Raw genomic sequence first — 21,381 nt, forward strand, 5'->3', positions numbered from 1 at the left:
CATAACATTAATTGTCTAGAACAATTGAAGGCTCCCGATGGTTGACTTGTTTTCTGATCTCTGATTAGTAACCTTATGGCGAGGGTTCTGGTATCTCGTTTGATTTGAAATACTCTCCCGCATCAATGTTTAATTACAACCGCTATCAATTACACAATTATGAAGAGAGCAAATTAAGGCGAACTTGGATCTAATTAAAAGGCAGGGTATTGTTTCAAAATGATGAGCTCTCCAAATCACTAAACATAACCATTTAACACTTTTACCTACTCTCCATGTAACAGGAGAATGTTCAGTCAGTTGTCTGACAGCACAAACTTTTAAACTTAAAGGTCAAATGTGACTTTTTCATTTTGCATTTTCCGTACAAAAATTTTAGCATTTGATTTCTCAACTAAGTTGAGGTTCGTGAAAGTGTTGAGGTCACTGGGAAATTCAGTAGTAGTCCAAGCTGGATCTTCCACAAGGCAATCTAGGAAATATGCTAAGGTCTGAAGATGTCTAGAGGGCTCAGATAAATGGTCAAAGATGTTCACCTGTCTGTTACTTGCACTTATAGTAGTAGGTAGCTGGTGTCTCATGGGGCTGGTATTGCCAATAAAGACAATGCAGATTGGGCCATGACCATTGCCATCGTTATCAATGTAAACTGGGATCTAAAGCTCCTTTCATGCCTAGACCGCCATTTCTCCTTAAGGTCCCTTTCACACAAGGGGTCTGATCAGGTCCCGATCGGACCCTCCATTCCCCTCTAAGGGTAGTCAGATGTAAACGGACTTGTGTCCATTTACACCCGGCTACGACTGATCCGATCCATCAAAAAGAAAAAAAGAAGGGGACCCATTCACCTCCATCTGGCTGGATCTGATCAATGGGCAGTCGGGTGTAAATGTATATATATATCTTTAGGGGATTGCGCCTCCCACTCACTATTTATACTACCCCCTTCTCAATAGAGTATGCTTAATAATACTTATATTCACTAAATAATCACTGTGCCCCCATATTATCCAAAATATACACACAAGACATTAATTTATAATTGCAAAAAATATAGAGTCCTTATTGTGCGATATTTTAATTCGATTGCTCCAACTGTGCCGTCTTAATCACCGATCATCTTCTAATCAAAAGTCCACTTGTGTCAACTAAAATAACCAAAACTGTGCCACCGTTACCAAGCAGAATGGCCACTCACCAGATGTCCCCAATCAGTAAGCCTTCGGTTCATTCAACGGATAACCAATCCAATCCGGAAGCTTCCTGAAGACGCTCAAATGCGAAACGCATAGGATTTGTGGGAGACATTCGGTCATTGAATACAAGCCAAGAACAGGTCGGCCCAGTGGAGGGAGACTAACACCACCTGCGGAACATCAGTGGCTTGCCCGATTTTAGAACGGTTTTCTCATTGCTGGAAAGGCTTGGTGTCGGCCAATAGACACATTGAAATGTGAGTGCAATACATTTTTTATTGATTTTTCCATTAAAGTCACAACGATTTTACACTATATTGGTTCCATTTAATTTTGTATGAATATACAGTGGTGTGAAAAAGTGTTTGCCCCCTTCCTCATTTCCTGTTCCTTTGCATGTTTGTCACACTTAAGTGTTTCGGAACATCAAACCAATTTAAACAATAGTCAAGGACAACACAAGTAAACACAAAATGCAATTTGTAAATGAAGGTGCTTATTATTAAAGGTGAGAAAAGATCCAAACCATCATGGCCCTGTGTGAAAAAGTGATTGCCCCCCTTGTTAAAACATACTATAACTGTGGTTGTCCACACCTGAGTTCAATTTCTCTAGCCACACCCAGGCCTGATTATTGCCACACCTGTTCACAATCAAGGCATCACTTAAATAGGAGCTGCTTGACACAGTAAGGTCCACCAGAAGATCCTTAAAAGCTACACATCATGCCGAGACCCAAAGAAATTCAGGAACAATTGAGAAAGAAAGTAATTGAGATCTATCAGTCTGGAAAGGGTTATAAAGCCATTTCCAAAGCTTTGGGAATCCAGCGAACCACAGTGAGAGCCATTATCCACAAATGGCGAAGACATGGAACAGTGGTGAACCTTCCCAGGAGTGGCCGGCCGCCCAAAATTACCCCAAGAGCGCAGCGACGACTCATTCAAGAGGTCACAAAAGACCCCACAACAACGTCCAAGGAACTGCAGGCCTCACTTGCCTCAGTTAAGGTCAGCGTTCATGCCTCCACCATCAGGAAAAGACTGGGCAAAAATGGCCTGCATGGCAGAGTTCCAAGGAGAAAACCACTGCTGAGCAAAAAGAACATCAAAGCTCGTCTCAATTTCTCCACAACACATCTTGATGATCCCCAAGACTTTTGGGACAACATTCTGTGGACCGATGAGACAAAAGTGGAACTCTTTGGAAGGTGTGTGTCCAAGTATATCTGGCGTAGAAGGAACACTGCATTTCATAAAAAGAACATTATACCAACAGTAAAATATGGCGGTGGTAGTGTGATGGTCTGTGGCTGTTTTGCTGCTTCAGGACCTGGAAGACTTGCCGTGATAAAAGGAACTATGAATTCTGCTGTCTACCAAGAGATCCTGAAGGAGAATGTCCGACCATCTGTTCGTGTACTCAAGCTGAAACGAACTTGGGTTCTGCAGCAGGACAATGATCCTAAACACACCAGCAAGTCCACCACCGAATGGCTGAAGAAAAACAAAATGAAGACTTTGGAGTGGCCTAGCCAAAGTCCTGACCTGAATCCTATTGAGATGTTGTGGTATGACCTTAAAAAGGCCGTTCATGCTAGAAAACCCTCTAATGTAACTGAATTAGGACAATTCTGCAAAGATGAGTGGGCCAAAATTCCTCCAGGACGCTGTAAAAGCCTCATTGCACGTTATCGCAAACGCTTGGTTGCAGTTGTTGCTGCTAAGGGTGGCCCAACCAGTTATCAGGTTTAGGGGGCAATCACTTTTTCACACAGGGCCATGATGGTTTGGATTTTTTTTCACCTTTAACCTCCCTGGCGGTACGATTATTTCGGATTTTAGGTGCTAAAAGCAGTACCATTATTTTGCATGAAAATTTGGCGTTTTATATTGTAGTCCTGCAATTCTTAGGAATAACTTACTTAAATTTGTCCAAACCAGAGTCTAGCAGACATCCCGGGTATAATAAAGTTTGAAAAATGAAATCATAAATTATAATATAATAAATAATTATAAATAATTGTACCAAATAATAATATAACAATAATAAAAATTATTCAATAATGTAATCAAATCAAAAACACTGAAATTTGCTCAGTTGCAGAATTGTCACTGTCATTGCTTTTCAGTATTTGATGACAGATCTCCCCACAAATCGCTATCGCTCAATTCTGCGAGTGATTCTAATTTATTATCGCTGTTTTCTAGCTGGTCTAAAACCATTTTTGATGTAAAAGGACAGTTTTGGTTGCTATGGACAATCTCCAGTTTCCAGGCATAAAGAACAGTTTTTATTATATAAAACTGCATGCAGGACACTGGGCAGACCACTAGGGACAACGGGGATGTGAAATATTTACATACAGCAATGTAATCTGTAAGATTACATTATACTGTATGTTTACTGTTTGTTTCACTTTTTGAATTTGGTGCCGATCTCCGTCCCCGTGCGTCGCAACGCTCGCAGGGCACGGAGATCGGAGATGTGATGCATCGAGCGAGACACGGCTCGCTCGTACAGCGGGGAGACAACGCTGGATCCAGGGGAGAAGGTGAGTAAACCTCCTCCTGGATCCAGCGATGCAGTCCCGAGTCTGGCTCGGGGATACCGCTTTTGGTATGAAAATTCCACCCCGAGCCAGACTCGGGAATACCATCAGGGGGGTTAATAATAAACACCTTCATTTACAAATTGCATTTTGTGTTTACTTGTGTTGTCCTTGACTATTGTTTAAATTGGTTTGATGTTCCGAAACACTTAAGTGTGACAAACATGCAAAGGAACAGGAAATGAGGAAGGGGGCAAACACTTTTTCACACCACTGTATGGACGTTGAGGAATTGCTAACGGGAGGAATGCGTTGTGGATTGGTTATCCGTTGAATGAACCGAAGGCTTACTGATTGGGGACATCTGGTGAGTGGCCATTCTGCTTGGTAACGGTGGCACAGTTTTGGTTATTTTAGTTGACACAAGTGGACTTTTGATTAGAAGATGATCGGTGATTAAGACGGCACAGTTGGAGCAATCAAATTAAAATATCCCACAATAAGGACGCTATATTTTTTGCAATTATAAATTAATGTCTTGTGTATATATTTTGGATAATATGGGGGCACAGTGATTATTTAGTGAATATAAGTATTATTAAGCATACTCTATTGAGAAGGGGGTAGCATAAATAGTGAGTGGGAGGCACAATCCCCTAAAGATATATATATACATCATTCACTTACCCTGGTTTTTCTGGGGGGACTAAGACTGGGATTGCAGCGGACCCTCAAGAACAGCAAGGGGGAGGTTGAGCGCTGGTACAACTTGGTATTTTTGGTTTTTATTTTTAGTCGGGTGTAAATGGACAGTCGGTCCATTTACATCCAAATTCCCATAGAGCAGAGTGGGCTGTGTCCTGTCATCGGACTGCTCCAGTTAGCAGGAGATCAGCAGACAGATCCCCTGCAGAGCAATAGTCCTCCCGGATTGTGAAAAAGGGGCCTAATCTATCTCTGCACGCAATGTCTGACAATACAAGATCTTCTAGCCACAGATGCTGCAGGCACTAAATACTTTTTTGCAACCCTAACTTCAAGGTGTCCCTAAACATAAGATGATCACTGCCTGATCATGATTGTTTCACAAGCATTGGAAGTTGTTTGCTATCCGTGTCAACTTACCCAGCCTTGCTGCCCTTGTGGCTCCTCGTTTGCTGCATGGTCCTATTGTCTAGCAACAACCCCACAGCTTCCTCTTTCTGATATCTATTGCAGGAGCCTGGGCCCCCTTCTGATGCAGTACTGCTGCATGGAAATTGTCCATCATGTGAAGGATGCCACCTGGTTTTAGAACATGCACTAAGACCCTTTAATTGCCTACTTTTGTCCTTAGAACCTGATTCTGTTCCTGCCAACCCTAGCTATCACTCCGCTTGACCCCTGGCTCCTTCTGTTTATGACTTGGCGAGATTTCTGGTTGCTCATCTCAGTTTGTTACCTGCCCTGACACTTGGTCTCTACACAAATACTGCCTCCATCAAACCTTTGGCTTGGTAGCTGTATGTTATTGGGATCAAACATGAGGGCTGCAAGATGGGACCTGTTATATGGACAATCAAACCCTAATTACACTAGTGGTATAAATAAAGACGGTACCTTACTTTAAACCAGGGGTGAGCTACCTCGGTCCTCCAGCTATTTTGAAGCTATATGTCCCATGAGACATTCCAAGACCCTGACAATCACAGGCATGACTCCTAGAGGCAGAAGCATGATGGGATTTGTAGTTTCACCACAGCTGGAGTGCCGAGGTTGCCTACCATGCCCATGACACTGAAGATTCAGAACGGTCTGTAACAGGCTGACTATGATTAGCTGATGGCTAATATGTCTATGGATAGCATCTGACACCCCTAGTAAATCAGGAGGGATACCTAATCAGCTGGGTTGAATTTCTTGGACTAATCATTTCCATTTTCTCTGGTTATAGACAGCATTCTTCACCCTCTCCTCCAATTACCTTTACATGCATGATCAGGTGATACAGGTAAGAAACCTGTACTGAGAGAAATATGGAAGCCGCAATATCTCCTACTGGAAATTCTAGGTGCTCAGTCGTCCTAAGGCTGGGTTCACACTGCTGCGGCTAGGAGACCTGGATGTGATTCGCACCGCACTGCAGTGCAAAATACATCCGATCTCTGTGCGATGCGAGTTCAGCTATACAGATAGTATGGCTGAATTCGCATCGCACCCGCCCCAAACTCGCACAGGACCCTTTTTTTGGTCCGCAGCAGAATCGGATCGCATGGGTGTTCACACCATGCGATCCGATTCCTGTCCGAGTTTGCAGATCGCACTGCGATATGCGAACTGATCTGGGGGTGTCATTAACATTTCACTGACACTCCCAGCAGTTCGCATAGGGCAGTGTTCGCATGCGGCGTTCCCGCATCGCTGCAATGTGAACCCAGCCTAAAGCACATCTTGGTCCTACACTGACAACTCTACTCCTCTATAGATACAGTGCAGTGAGCATTGTTGGCATAGGATAAAAAGTATAGTATTGAAAGGTTTAGATGGTGAAACATGGAAAAAAACGTTTGAAGAATGAATGCAGACAAAAAGGGGTTGATTTACTAAATGCAAATAGACTTGCACTCTGTAAGAGCAGTTGCTCCAGAGCTCAGTAAATGGGCAGAAGCTCTGCTGACTTCCATTATCCAATCAAGTGCAAGCAAAAATGCTATTTTTTTTTCCTTGCATATGATTGGGCATTCTTAGCAAGGTGAAGCTTTACCTCATTTACTAAGCTCTGGAGCAAAGTGCACAGTCTATTTGACTTTAGTAAATCAACCCCATAGGCTAAAGATTGGTAAGCTGCAAAATATTCAATTGTTATCTTTAGGCTAAAGTGGAACTGAACTGTATATGAGCACCATACGCTGAAAACATCATTTAATACATTTTTTTTTTTTTTTTTTAAAAGAGTACTTAATTTTTTAATAATTAACGTAAACTCACTCATCCATCTTATATTTAATTTTGTTAGGAAATCCCTTTGAAAAGCATCTTCCTAACATTTCTAGTTGTGGCCATCTTGAGTTAGGGCAGATGATTCAAGAAATAAAGAAGTGAAAAAACTGCGCTATTAAATAACCTCATAAACAGAAAAGTATAAGCAGCAAATCTCCTGTGAGACATATACACAGTACACAAACGTGAAAATATATAGAATTGCGTTAAACAAACAAATTATAATAAATCAATTCAGAATAAAAAAACAAAACAGTCCACAAGTGTTGTGATGATATATCTTAAAAACTCCTGGTGCCAATCTCCACCATCCACCATCTTTTAGTGATCTTATAATATCAGTGCCCCCACCAACAGCTCCTGTGGACCCCTCATTACAAGCAGTTGCTTGCACTTGTGGCTTAAACCCATCCAAGGCCTTTCCCCAGATCCGATAACTCTCCTACACTGGATCACCCCTTGGCACCGTATTATATGTAAGAATCTCTCCAAAAAAACAAAATGCTCCACATAGCGTAAAATCCTTTTAAAATGAATCAGAATATAAAATATTGCACATACAGCATCCACTGATTAAATGCGCCTTAAAGTGGTTGTAAACCCCTACAAACCACTTTGACCTACAGGTAAGCCTAGATCAAGACGTACCTGTAGGTCCAAGAAATATCTCCTAAACCTACACGGTTTAAGAGATAGTTACTAAAAGACAGTCACAGAGGCGAGCAGGCGCACTATCGCCGTTAGTGGCGACTCCCGTGCGCATGCGCGGGAGTGACGTCAATGCTGCTCAGGTGCTGTGAGTGGCCGGAGCAGTGATACCCGGAAGAAGATGGAGGCTCCGGACTACAGGGGACAGCGGTGACATCGCTGGCTCCTGTGTCAGGTAAGTGACACATAATGGACTACTATGCGATGCATAGTAGCCCATTATGCTTTACCTTTTCAGGGAGACAAAGAGGAAGTAATCCCATCAGGGTTTACTTCCTCTTTAAAGTGGTGTTTCCACCGAAAAAAAAAAAAAAAAAATCTTAAAATTCAATTGGAATTTTTTTTTTACTCACCTCTAAATGACTGTTGCTAGGGGGTCCCTCATAGTCAGCCTCCTTCAGTGCCCGGGCACTGACATCACTTCCCCTCGGTGCCGCACAGTCATCTGGGACCTGTCACGTGTCCCAGATGACTGTGCGGCATATCACGGCGCGCGGCACCGCTCGCGCATGTGCAGTGGGTGCCCGGTTGTGAAGCCATAGCCGGGTGCCCACAGTAAGAATGCTGACGTCGCGAGCGGAGCGGGGTGTAACGAGGGGGGGCTTCATTCCCCCGCATCGCTGGACCCTGGGACAGGTATGTGTCCAATTATTAAAAGTCAGCAGTTGCAGTATTTGTAGCTGCTGACTTAAACATTTTTTTTTTTAGGGGGCACCCCACTTTAAGTTTGGTGTGTCGGTCGGCACACAAACAATCAAGCCCGTACTTCTAGGACCATCCCCTGTTTCAAGTGTAAAGTAAGTGAAATTAGCTGATATACTGAGGAGCAGTGGTGTATCTTATTATGTTAAGTGGCATCTCCTGTCCCTGAGGAAGAGATTAACTGAACGAATCTTGAAACACGTAGGAATTTTAATGCCATAGAGCAGGGATATGCAATTAGCGGACCTCCAGCTGTTCCAAAACTACAAGTCCCATCATGCCTCTGCGTGTTATGCTTGTTGCTGTCAGTCTTGCTATGCCTCATGGGACTTGTAGTTCTGCAACAGCTGGAGGTCCACTAATTGCATATCCCTGCCATAGAGTGAGCATCTTGTGGAATATCAAAGCTTCATAATATATGCAGTTTTGGAAAGTACCACTTTAATCTGTATATGCTTACTAAATGTCCTTTAGGCTAATTATGGCTATCTGTTGTTTTAGAGAATATGTATTTTAATAATTTTGTATTAAAGACTTTTTATGAATTGATGTTTCGTTGCTTTGGTTGCCGGCAAAATTGCATAGAGGTTAAAAAACAAAACTATATCACATCATTTTGGCCTAGGCCAGACACCAGGAAGCAACTGAAGAGATTATAAAAAAGTTTACAACAAGTTACTTTAATATACCTTACTATCTTTTTTTTTTTGCTTTCAGCTCCCGTTACCTCTTCATACACCTGTATTTGCAACCTTCTATTGTGGGGACCTCCATGGGGTATCTTGGTCGGCCTGGGGACCGCATTGAACCTAAAATCACGCCATCTGCAGCAGTGACCACTTAGTCCCTGTCTGAACAATTGCACATTCAAGCATTGTACTGCGCATTTTATGTTGGTAGGTGCCCTCTGGGCATGGGAGGGGTGCCTATGTCTGCTATTGTGTGCCTGTATCAAAACATTTTGCTTTCTCCTGTACAAATACCCCTGACGAAGGGCTTGAACCTGAAACGCGTCGTAACAGAAGATTTTCCTCGGATTACTGGAGAGTAATTGGACATACTCTATGTATACTTATGTCATTTTGCAATTTTTACAATGATCATGTAATTTTCTCTTTTTCTGTGTGGTTTTATTGATCACCACTTATGTTTCAATAAATATTGGTTTTACATCATTTTGGTGGCGTTTTTGCCGTTTAAAATCCCATATTTAGCGGTAATTTCCATTTTTCTAAAAAAAAAAAATGAACAAGCTACTTTAATATAACTTACTATCTAATTACTAAGGCTAGCAGCATAAGGATTGCAAGTAGTTCATGTTGATTGAGAGATTTTATTTCCACTCTAACCACTTGCTTACTGGACACTTTCACCCCCTTCCTGCCCAGGCCAATTTTGCTTTCTTTTGTTGGCATTTAATCACCACTGGGGTTTTTATTTCTTGCTAAACAAACAAGTCCTAAAACTTTGAAAAAACAAATATTTTTCATAGTTTGTTATAAAATTTTACAAACCGTTAATTTTTCTCTTTCATTGATGTACACTGATAACGCGGCCCTGATGGGCATTGATCCCTTATGGGTCAATCTCATCATTTCATAGTGCCCAATGCAATCAAATGGTGGGTAGATAGGTTAAGTTAAATAAAAGAACATAAAATATCTATTATATAGTATAAAGTAGCATATAACTAATAGATGGTGCTGATGGGCACTGATAGGCAGCACTGATAGGTAACCCTGGTGGGCACTGATAGGTGGCACTGATTTGCAGTACTGATGGGCACTGGTAGGTGGCACTGGTTAGCAGCACTGGTTAGCAGAACTGGTGGGCACTGATTAGCAGCACTTGTGGGCATGGATTATCAGAACTGGTGGGCACTGGTTAGTAGCACTGGTGGGCACTGGTTAGTAGCACTGATGGGCACTGGTTAGCAGCACTGGTGGGCACGGGTTAGCAGCACTGGTGGGCACTGATTAGCAGCACTTGTGGGCATGGATTATCAGAACTGGTGGGCACTGGTTAGTAGCACTGGTTAGTAGCACTGGTGGGCACTGGTTAGCAGCACTGGTGGGCACTGATTAGTAGCACTGGTGGGCACTGATTAGCAGCACTGGTGGGCACTGATTAGTAGCACTGGTGAGCACTGGTTAGCAGCACTGGTGATCACTGATTAGCGGCACTGGTGAGCACTGGTTAGCAGCACTGGTGGGCACTGATTAGTAGCACTGGTGGGCACTGGTTAGCAGCACCGGTAAGCACTGATTAGCAGCACTGGTGGGCACTGATTAGTAGCACTGGTGGGCACTGGTTAGCAGCACTGGTGGGCACTGATTTGTAGCACTGGTGGGCACTGGTTAGCAGCACTGCTGAGCACTGATTAGCAGCACTGGTGGGCACTGTTTAGTAGCACTGGTGGGCACTGATTAGTAGCACTGGTGGGCAAATGTTGGGAACAATGTCCCTGTAACAGAAGCCAGTTAACGGCTTTCTTCTTTTTTCCTCACGTCGAAAAAAAAAAGCCTTGTTTACTTCTGTGATGAGCTGTCATTGGCTGACAGCTGATCACGTGGTAAAGGGCCGTGATTGGTCCTTTACCTCAGTGTGTGATCAGCAGTCCAAAGGAAACTCGATGATCACAGAGCACACTGCCCGCGTGGCACAGGTGGTGCTCCAGCAGCGCAAGCACGCCCATAGATGCCCTCCTGACATTTGAAGCCAGTGTTGTAGTCGTCTTTCAACTATAGCATAGGCATGAAGTAGTTAAAATAGTATTTTTCCCACATTCTGACTATATCGCTGTTTACTGAACTGCATTAGCAGTTTATTGATTTTACTATTGGCATATAATTAATCTACAAGCATTAGCAGCTCTTTTATACAAGCCAACCTTCAATTTTTACGATTACTGGCCTTTTAAGTAGAATTCACGGGGCTATTTAAAGGCATGTGATGTAATGACACCAAACAGAAATAGTTCCTTGCAGAGTAACCTGAACCTACCAGGAGACATACTGCAGGAAAGGTTACACCTAGGCTGTACGGTACAGACTGCCATCCTGCTCCCAGGTCCAGACGGGCTAAATGAATGCTGCCACATGAGTCACGCTGTCTGCAGCAGAGCCTGACACAGCCAGGCGAGTCCAGCAAACCCAAGGATGTGTGAGGGTAGGCTGGGTACGGCTTGTATCACTGCAGTCTGCCGGAGAAGATAGCAACGGTGACATTTTTTGACTTCCTGTACTGTCAATGTTTTACAAGGTTCAGAACCTGATATATTCCTGATTGCAAGACATGGAAGCGAATATATTCTCAGAACGCATCAAGTGGATAAAATCTAATACAAGACTACATAAAAGGGTGCAGTAATGAGGTAGATTTACTAAAGGCAAATAGACTGTGTATTTTCTTGTTCAGAGTTTAGTAAATGGGGTAAAGCTCTGCTGTTGTCCATCATCCAATCATATTACCAAATCAAATTTTTTTTCCCCCCAACATGGGACTTTAAATGGCACTTAAACAGAACTCAATGACAATTAGTAATATTCTTAACCACTTCCTGCCCGCCATATAACAGAATGACGTGCGCAAAGTGGTTATGTTATCCTGACTGGACGTCATATGATAAGCCACGGGGAGTGCGCAGCGCGGCGATCGGTGGTGTAGTGTGTCAGTCTGACACACCGCAACTCTGATCACGGTAAAGAGCCTATGATGGAGGCTCTTAACCACGTGATCAGCTGTGACCAATCACGGCGTCCAACCAGAAAGTGTCGATAAACGGCTTTCCTCGGTTCACGCTGACAGGAGAGCCGATCGGTGGCTCTCCTGTGAGGGGGGGTCTTCGCTGAAAATCAGCACATTGATTATCAGCTCAGCCCCCATCAGAGGTGCCACATCTGCCAATCACTGCCAGTCAGTGCCCATCAAAGTGCAAATCAGTGCCCAACAGTAACGTCTGTCAGTGCCCTTCACAGATACCAATCAGTGCCCATCAGTAATGACTGTCAGTACCTCATCATCAGTGCTGCCCATCAGTGCCATCTATTAGTGCCCATCAGTGCCACCTATTAGTGCCCATCAGTGCTACCAACAGTGTCCATCAGTATAGCCTATCAGTGTCCATCAGTGCTGCATATCAGTGCCACTTATCGGTGCCCATCAGTGCTGCATATCAGTGCACCCTATCAGTGCACATCTTATTCTACATATTAGTGCCTTCTCACCAGTAGCCATCAGTGCCAACTCATCAGTGCTGCCTAATTAATGCCCGTCAGTGAAGGAGAAAACAAAGTTTTATAACAGAAACTAAGAAAAACTTTTTTTTTTTCCAGAAATTTTGGTCTTTTTTTAGTTTGTTTAGCAAAAAATAAAAACCCCAGAGGTGATCAAATGCCACCAAAAGAAATCTCTATTTATGGGAAGAAAAGTATAAAAATTTAGTTTGAGTACAGTGTAGCGTGACCGTGTAATTGTCATTCAAAATGCGACAGCGCTGAAAGCTGAAAATTGCCCTGAGCAGGAAGGGGAGAAAGTGCCCAGTATTGAAGTGGTTAAAAAACAAAAGATTAGTTTATTTTACAATATTCAAAATTCAGAACAATTGTACATAGAAAAATTCAGCATGTATATACTGTAGACTGGTCAATGACTATCATTCATAAAGTATATGATGATATGCAGTGTCATAGGGTGATGGAAGACACTCCATATCATAATATGCATTATGGATGATAGTCATGGACCAGTCTATATGCATGCCGTATTTTTCTATGTACAATTGTTATGAATTTTGAATATTGTAAAATAAACTAATCTTTTGTTTTTTGAGAAAATTACTGATTATGGTTGAGTCCTGTTTGCCAGTGCCATTTAGACCCCTTTCACACTGGGGGCGTTTTGCAGGCATTATAGCGTTAAAAATAGCGCCTGCAAAAAGCCCTAAAACAGCTGCTCCATTCACTCCAGTGTGAAAGCCCGAGGAGTGGTGCGCTGGCAGGGCGTCAGAAAAAGACCTGCCAGCAGCTTCTTTGGAGGGGTGAAGTCACCGTTCCTCCACTGCTTCTCCACCGTTCCTCCACTGCTGCTCCCCATTGAAATCAATGGGGCAGCTCTGCGATACCGCTGGCAAAGTGCTGCTCCGGCGGTGTTTTGCGGGCGGATTTAACCCCTTTATCGGCCGCCAGCGTGCGGGGGGGGGGTTAAAACCGCCCCGCTAGCAGCCGAATAGTAGCGCTAAAACGACGGTAACGCAACACAAAAAATAGCGCCGCTTTACCGCTGACGCCCTAGGCGGCGTGGTGTGAAAGGGCTCTTAGGCTGGGTTCACAATATCTTCGCATTTGGCTCCCAGCAGGGGTCCGGTGCTTTCCCATTCACCGTTTCTGGTCCGATTTCAGTCCGCATTTTTGGCTGAATTCGGACCCGAAACGGACCAAAAGACCCACAGGGCCCCTATGCAAATTCGCACCGGAGCCGCAGCGGAGATATGTGAACTGGTTCCATAGAGAGCCGGTCTAAATCTCCTGCTATTGCAAATTGGATGCGGAGGAACCCACATCCAATTTGCAATAGTGTGAACCCAGCATTAAAGTCCCATGTTGATGAAGAAAAAAAAAATTGATTTGGTAATGTAATACTAGGGACGCGGCACGCAACCTACAGAGCATAACTATCACCACCCCCTTCATCATCTAATCATGTGCAATCAAAACAAAAATATATATATTTTTTTACTCTGCATCTGATTGTTTATTCTTTACAAAGTGAAGCTCTGTAAGGAAAATGAGTGAAACCTCTTTTGCAAAGTGCACACTTTACCTACCTTTAGTAAATGAACCCCACTGTCGCTTAGCAGACTCATACTCAGATTACCATTGATCACACGTCACTCCTGCCTCTGATGCACTAAACTGTCAGAGCCCGGGGGGGGGGGGGGGATGATGTCACCCCCTTCTGTCATGTGACAGTGCTCCCCCCATACCCAGAACCATGGAGTTTTCTATCCTGCATAGTGGAAGCAGTAGATGGCTGCTAATGTCAGTATAACTGGAGCAGGGAAGGTCCTTTAGAAACGCATTGGAGGAGATTTACTAAAACCAGAGCACTCAGAATCTGGCGCAGCTGTGTATAGTAACCAATCAGCTTCTAACGTCAGCTTCTTCAGTTAAAGTCATACTAAAGTCTTTTTTTTTCTTCTTGTCTTTGTTTAAAAAATAACCACGTTATACTTACCTGCTCTGTGCAATAATATTGTGCACCTTCCTATGTGTTTACTTGGAGAAAGTTTAGTTCCGCTTTAATGTAGAAAACAATTGTTTTCGTGAATGTGGAGTAGAGCTGCACGATTCTGGCCAAAATGAGAATCACAATTTTTTTGCTTAGAAAAAAAAGATTGTGATTCTCTCACAATTCTAACGACGTAAAATCTTTCACATTATAAAAAAAAATAAAAATGGGCTCACTTAACTGGTTAGTTTTTATTCATTAAAGTAATTTTTCCCCAAAAAACTGCATTTGAAAGAACGCTGTGCAAATACAGTGTGACCTAAAATATTGCAATAACCACCATTTTATTCTCTAGGGTGTCTACTAAAATATCTATCTATCTATCTATATATATCTATATATATATATATCTATATATATATATATCTATATATATATATATATATATATATATATATATATATATAAAATGTTTTGGGGTTTCAAGTAATTTTGTAGCAATAAAAAAAAAAAAAGGGACATCCAGATTCATCACGTTTTTCACCCCACCTATGGACTTTTAGTTTACTTGTTTTCTGGTTAATTTTTTCATATAGAACCACTGAGCATTTATCACATTAGAGCAGTGATTCTCAACCAGGGGTCCGTGGAACCCTAGGGTTCCTCCAAAAGGTGCTAGGAGTTCCTTCAGCATTGGGCAATTTCTGCCTCTCAGATAAGTTCCCACTCACATCGTTGATCTTTTTAGCTATCTGTAAGGAGGTAATTCTTCCCAATGACCACAAGTGTAAGGACCATTCTTCCCAATGACCACAAGTGTAAGGACCATTCTTCCCACTGACCACAAGTGTAAGGACCATTCTTCCCAATGACCACAAGTGTAAGGACCATTCTTCCCACTGACCACAAGTGTAAGGACCATTCTTCCCACTGACCACAAGTGTAAGGACCATTCTTCCCAATGACCACAAGTGTAAGGACCATTCTTCCCACTGACCACAAGTGTAAGGACCATTCTTCCCACTGACCACAAGTGTAAGGACCATTCTTCCCACTGACCACAAGTGTAAGGACCATTCTTCCCAATGACCACAAGTGTAAGGACCATTCTTCCCACTGACCACAAGTGTAAGGACCATTCTTCCCAATGACCACAAGTGTAAGGACCATTCTTCCCACTGACCATCATAATATTGTATCATGAGTTGTAGATTGCTCATTTTTAGCAGGAGTTCCCGAGACCGGACAACCATGTCAAGGGTTCCTCTGTGTTGAAAAGGTTGAGAAAGGCTACATCAGAGTATCCCTTTAACAATGGCAGAACATTCTTTGTTTTTCACACAATAAACATTTACTATTACCACGTCTCCCAATTAAAAGTACAGCCACTGAATGTAAAATTCTAAAAATAATGACCTAATATTACCACACAATCAATGCAACAATGGAACCCACAGATGCGGTCTCCAAACACTCGCACAATGAGAGGAGCCTACAAACTTACCAGGCTGTGCATAATTTTCACTCCATCTGGATTGACTGTTAGTGCTTCGTTGTACAATTGCTCTGCCTCCTCCAAACAGCCTTTCATCTCGGAGAGCTTCCCACGCATGTACAGCACAGTGTGTGATGTGGGGAAAAGGCTGGATGCCTCCTGGATACAAAAGCCTGCTTCTTTCATAAGCTGTTGTTCCAAAAAGAGTTCAGCTGTACAATGGAGGGGGGGAAAGTACAATAAAATAACTCATTATTTTTAAATTGTGACAATTGTCAGAGAGCCACAAACATGCAGAGAAATAAAAATATACATGATATGAGTTAATAAACAATGGCAGCATATGTGACTGACTGGCAAGCTGTCATGGCGCATTGTGAGATCTGTAAAATGTGTTGTATACACCAATAGTCGTTCCTTTAAATTAAAAAAAATAAAATAAAAAAATGTCATAGATACCGGGGATGGTTTAATGGGTTTCCTAGGAAAACGGAAATCCTCAGCGTCGGTGAGCCATCAGTAGTGTAACAATTGAAATCTCACACCTTTTTATGTCTTTATATTCCTGTACTTCCACATGTTATGATTTGTGACAGATTTTTGCTTGGAAAGGCAATTGCATATTATTGTCTTTCTGTTCTCACACTGCAGTGCTCTCTGCTGGCAGAGCTCAGTAACAGCCACACCCCTCAGTGTAACTGTCCCCCACACAGAGTTTATTATTATTTTATATAGGGATGCGCCGATAAGTATTTTCACGAGTACTCATGAGTGCTCCTGATACTTTGCAGTAAGATTTGCGTCCATTCAAAATAAACGCTATTTACTGTATTTATTGGCGTATAACACACACTTTTTAACACTGAAAATTGGGTGCAAATAGCGTGTTATATGCCGATACTTCCAATTTTAGCTGCCTCAGAGGGGACAGGCAGGGGGGCGGGACGAGCGCCATGAGATTTCATACAGAATCTCCTGTTTACCAGGCGACCTCTCTAATAGGAAGTCCCATCTCCTGGGCTGCCATTGGACCACTGTTCTGTCTATCATAGGAGATTCTCACTGTATGTAATCTGTCGGCGTTCATCCCGCTCCCCTCCCTGTCCCCTCTAGGCTGCAGATGGGCATCAATCAGGCTGCATTGAAGGCAATGGTGAGGCTGCTGCATTGATGGCAATGCTGAGGCACTTATGAGGCTGCATTGATGGCACTTGTGAGGCTGCAGATGGGCATTGATCAGGCTGCATTGATGGTAATGGTGAGGCTGCAGATGGGCACTGACCCTTATTTTGCTTCAAAGTTCCTTATTTAAAATTTAAGTTTTTTTTCCTGAAACCTCCCTCTTAAAATGAATGTGTGTGTTATACGCCAATAAATGCGGTAGTTCATTTTTTACATTCACAGCAAATTCACCCATCCACCCATGTATCCATGCTTTATTTTTTTGAGAAATCACTTTGAAAAACACCTCCCCTAGCATTTCCAGTAAGGGCCGGTTCACACAGCGGGCGATGCGAGGCGACACGACTCGCCTCGCTCCCGCAAGTCGCCCCCGTTCTGTACAATGGAACCGTTATGAGAGGAGCGACTCGAGTCGCTCCGACTCAGAAAAAAGGTTCCTGTACTACTTTTGGGCGACCTCGGGGCGACTTGCATTGACTTCTATACAGAAGTCATCTGCAAGTCGCCGCTGAGGTCGCCGCAGGTCGCGGCGAGGCAAGTCGGAGACGCCTCGCCTCGCCTGCTGTGTGAACCGGCCCTAAGGGCAGATGATTCATGTAGCATTTCCTTCCTGGAATCCAAGGGAAAAAAACAGGGAGGGGGAGGATTTTTTTCCTTACATGTCTTGCAAAGTTTGGATACATTCTGAAGGGTGGCTACCTTCCTTTTTAACCTTTAATACCCCTTTCTTTTTCAACCACCCAACTTATGGATACACCACTATTGAGCTATTATAGCCACTTTACATGCACATAAGCTTTAATGCCATCCCAGTCTTAGTCCGTAGGGTTCAATATTGAGTTGGCCCACCCTTTGCAGCTATAACAGCTTCAACTCTTCTGGGAAGGCTGTCCACAAGGTTTAGGAGTGTGTCTATGCGAATGTTTGACCATTCTTCCAGAAGTACATTTGTGAGGTCAGGCACTGATGTTGGACAAGACGGCCTGGTTTGCAGTCTCCACTCTAATTCATCCCAAAGGCGTTCTAGGTTGTGCAGGCCAGTCAAGTTTTTCCACCCCAAACTCGTTTATCCATGTCTTTATGGACCTTGCTTTGTGCACTGGTCCAAATCATTTGGTGGAGGGGGGATTATGGTGTGGGGTTGTTTTTCAGGGGTTGGGCTTGGCCCCTTAGTTCCTGTGAAAGGAATCCTGAAGGCGTCAGCACACCAGGGCACAGAGAAAGGTCCATAAAGACATAGATGAGTGAGTTTGGGGTGGAGGAACTTCACTGGCCTCCACTGTCCTGACCTCAACCCAACAGAACATCATTGGGATGAATTCGAGCGGAGACTGCGAGCCAGGCCTTTTCATCCACCATCAGTGCCTGACCTCACAAATGCACTTCTGGAAGAATGGTCAAATATTCCCATAGACACACTCCTAAACCTTGTGGACAGCCTTCCCAGAAGAGTTGAAGCTGTTATAGCTGCAATGGGTGGGCCAACTCAATATTGAACCCTACGGACTAAGACTGGGATGCCATTCATTAAAGTTCGTGTGGCAGGCGTCACAATACTTTTGGTAATTTAGTGTACCTTCCCATCTATTTAGGAATGCTAGCAGCATAAGGATTAAAATAATTTATGTTAATTGAGTTTAGTTCCGCTTTAACCGATCCACAGGATATGGACATGATCAGTGCCCTCTGGTGCACTGAATGTTCTCAATGAATATGTTGAGTCACCTTTAATGAATGCCATTATCTACTTAGTGCCAACAATGCCAAGGTTACAGGCGACAGAGTAAACCGTGGATTAAAGCAACTTCTTAGGGTGTGTTCCATGTGTGAAACACATTAGCTGCCAAGTCCATTCAGAAAGAAACACTTGTAAGTTTTCTTGAGAGACATTACACAAATTGCCCTGACTTCTGGGTCAAAGTCACTTTTAGTGAATGGTTCAGATTTTTAATGTATCGCATGACTGATGCATATGAATATCATCCTGTGGTCAATACTGTTCAGACAATATATTAAAAAAAGTTGTGCTGCATATACAGTATATATATATAATATACAGTATATATACACTACATGTGTGTGTAGCACTGCCCCTGCAGGAGCTGCTTAGTAGGTTGGGTTCTCTGTTCTTCTGCCTCGACTATGAGAACAGCCTCATCCTCACTAACACAACAGGCCTACGCACTGCACTGCTACTGGGAGCACAGATATAGATACCCCGCACACAACTAATGTTCGGTATCAAAAAGCAAACATCTGACTGGGTAGTGGTAAATGAACATAACATATTGTCATGGGTTGCAGTAAATAGCAGTATAATAAGTAATACATAAGTAAAGAATTAGGCCAATCACAGTTCACTACAAAATATTTTCACTAGGCTATAGCCGCATAGAATGGAGTTTTATGCAGCTAAATTGGAGAGGACCCGGTAATCCACAAAATCAGCAGTAAATAATGGCATTAGAAAACAGTAACAGCAATGACAACCAATACTGTCCCCAGCTACATCACTAACCTAGTCTCAATATACCAACCAAATCCTTCTCTTCGTTCCTCCCAAGACATCCTGCTCTCTTGCTCCCTCGTCACCTTCTCCCATATTCACCTCAAGGACTTCTTCTGAGCCTCTCCCATCCAATTCCCTACCCCAATCTGTCCGACTACCTCCAACTCTATCTACTTTTAGGCGATCCTTGAAAACTTGCCTATGCTGCCCCTTACCTAACAACTGTACTTTTATTTTCTTCATCAGCGTCCTCTGATTCCTCCTGTATTGAATTGTATTGTAACTGTACTGTTTGCCCTAACGTTGTAAAGATCTGCGCAAACTGTTGGCGCTATATAAATCCTGTATAATAATAATAATAATAAACACTATGATAAATCTTCTGTAAAGAGTAGGCTTAATCCAATTTAGAGTGCACTCTATATATGAATGGCAGCAATGAAATTTAGGTACATCTAAGACCCCTTTCACACCAGGGCGTTTTGCTGGCGCTATAGCGTTAGAAATAGCGCCTGCAATCCGCCCTAAAAAAGCTGCACCATTGTTTGTAGTGTGAAAGCCTGACCACTGCTCCCCATTGAAATCACTGGGGAAGCGCTGTAATAACGCCGGCAAAACGCCGCTATTGCTATTGTTTAACCCTTTCTCGGCCGCTAGCGGGGGGAGGGGGGGGGGGGGTAAAAGCGCCCCGCTAGCGGCCAAAATGCGCACAAATCCGGTAGTAAAACGCTGCTAAAAATATCAGCGTTTTAGCGCCAACGCTATGGGCAGTGTGGTGTGAAAGGGGTCTTACTATGGACAATAGTTCTTGTGAAGCAACTATCTGAGTGAGTAGTCTTTAGCCCTAGTTCTTCAGCTGGCCAGCTTTGGGGCCCAGTCTTTACAGTGGTGCACATGGGTACAGTCCCAGTAAAATCTGCATGCAGTAAATAATGCTATTATTTAGATGGTCAGTTTTTAAGTGCTAGCAGCAACAGCTTAATGGTAGCAGTGTCCTCTCACCAGTCCCGGCAATAAAGCAACAGGCATCTCCACATGTTAGCTCACATCTGCATCTGCCTGGAGTGACTCCGATTCCCAGCACATGACAGCAGGCTTGTAGCAGGTTAATGTGCATACCTCAGTCTCCTTGCAAAAAAGAGAGCGTTCCTTTGTATTCAATCTCAGTAAATACAACTCCCTCTCTCCTTATACCCGGCTTGCATTGGGAATTGTAGTCCAATGGTCCTTAGGACTGCCATGGTAAAGTATCTTTCCCAAACTTCAACACCCATGATTCAATGTTGCCTACCATTAAGTTTCTTGAGTTCCTTCTGATTGTCAGCCCACCCTGGTAGGGTTACCAAAAGTGGTCCTAGGAAGGAAAACGAGTGAATCGGTGAGAGGGTCATGGGGTGGCCAAGGCTCACTGATACACATGGGGAGTGAAGGCTGGTCTGTATACTCTGATCCTATAGAAGAGCTACTGTAGGCCAAGTTCCTGTAAAAGTTAATGCTGACTATGATAGAAAGGTGTCAGAACACACAGTGCATCGCAGTTTGTTCTGTATGAGGCTGTGGAGCCGCAGACTGGTCAGAGTGCCCCTGTTGACCAGTGTACACAGCCAAAAGCACCTACAATGGGCATGTGAGCATCAGAACTGGACCATGGAGCAATGGAAGAAGGTGGCCTGGTTTGATGAGTCCCATTTTATTTTACATCATGTGGATGGCAGCGTTTGTGTGTGTCGCTTACCTGGAGAAGAGATGACACCAGGATGAAGTATGGGAAGAAGACAAGCCGGCAGAGATGCTTTTGGCAATGTTCTACTGGGAAACCTTGGGTTCTGTC

The 21,381-nt window shown here is 43.3% G+C and overlaps 1 protein-coding gene across 1 annotated transcript in view; it reads right to left on the minus strand.

Annotated features, from left to right (window-relative positions):
* TTC7A (tetratricopeptide repeat domain 7A) overlaps nt 1-21,381 on the minus strand; it is a 544,118-nt gene that overhangs the window by 92,598 nt on the left and 430,139 nt on the right. Inside the window, exon 19 of the mRNA XM_077485633.1 lies at nt 15,869-16,071. Coding sequence (XP_077341759.1) covers nt 15,869-16,071 — 203 coding nt within the window. The remainder of the gene's footprint in view (nt 1-15,868; nt 16,072-21,381) is intronic.

The sequence above is a fragment of the Lithobates pipiens genome, unplaced genomic scaffold, assembly GCF_037356315.1.
Source record: "Lithobates pipiens isolate NorthernLeopardFrog02 unplaced genomic scaffold, aLitPip1_a1.2 Scaffold_18, whole genome shotgun sequence".
NCBI lineage: Eukaryota > Metazoa > Chordata > Amphibia > Anura > Ranidae > Lithobates > Lithobates pipiens.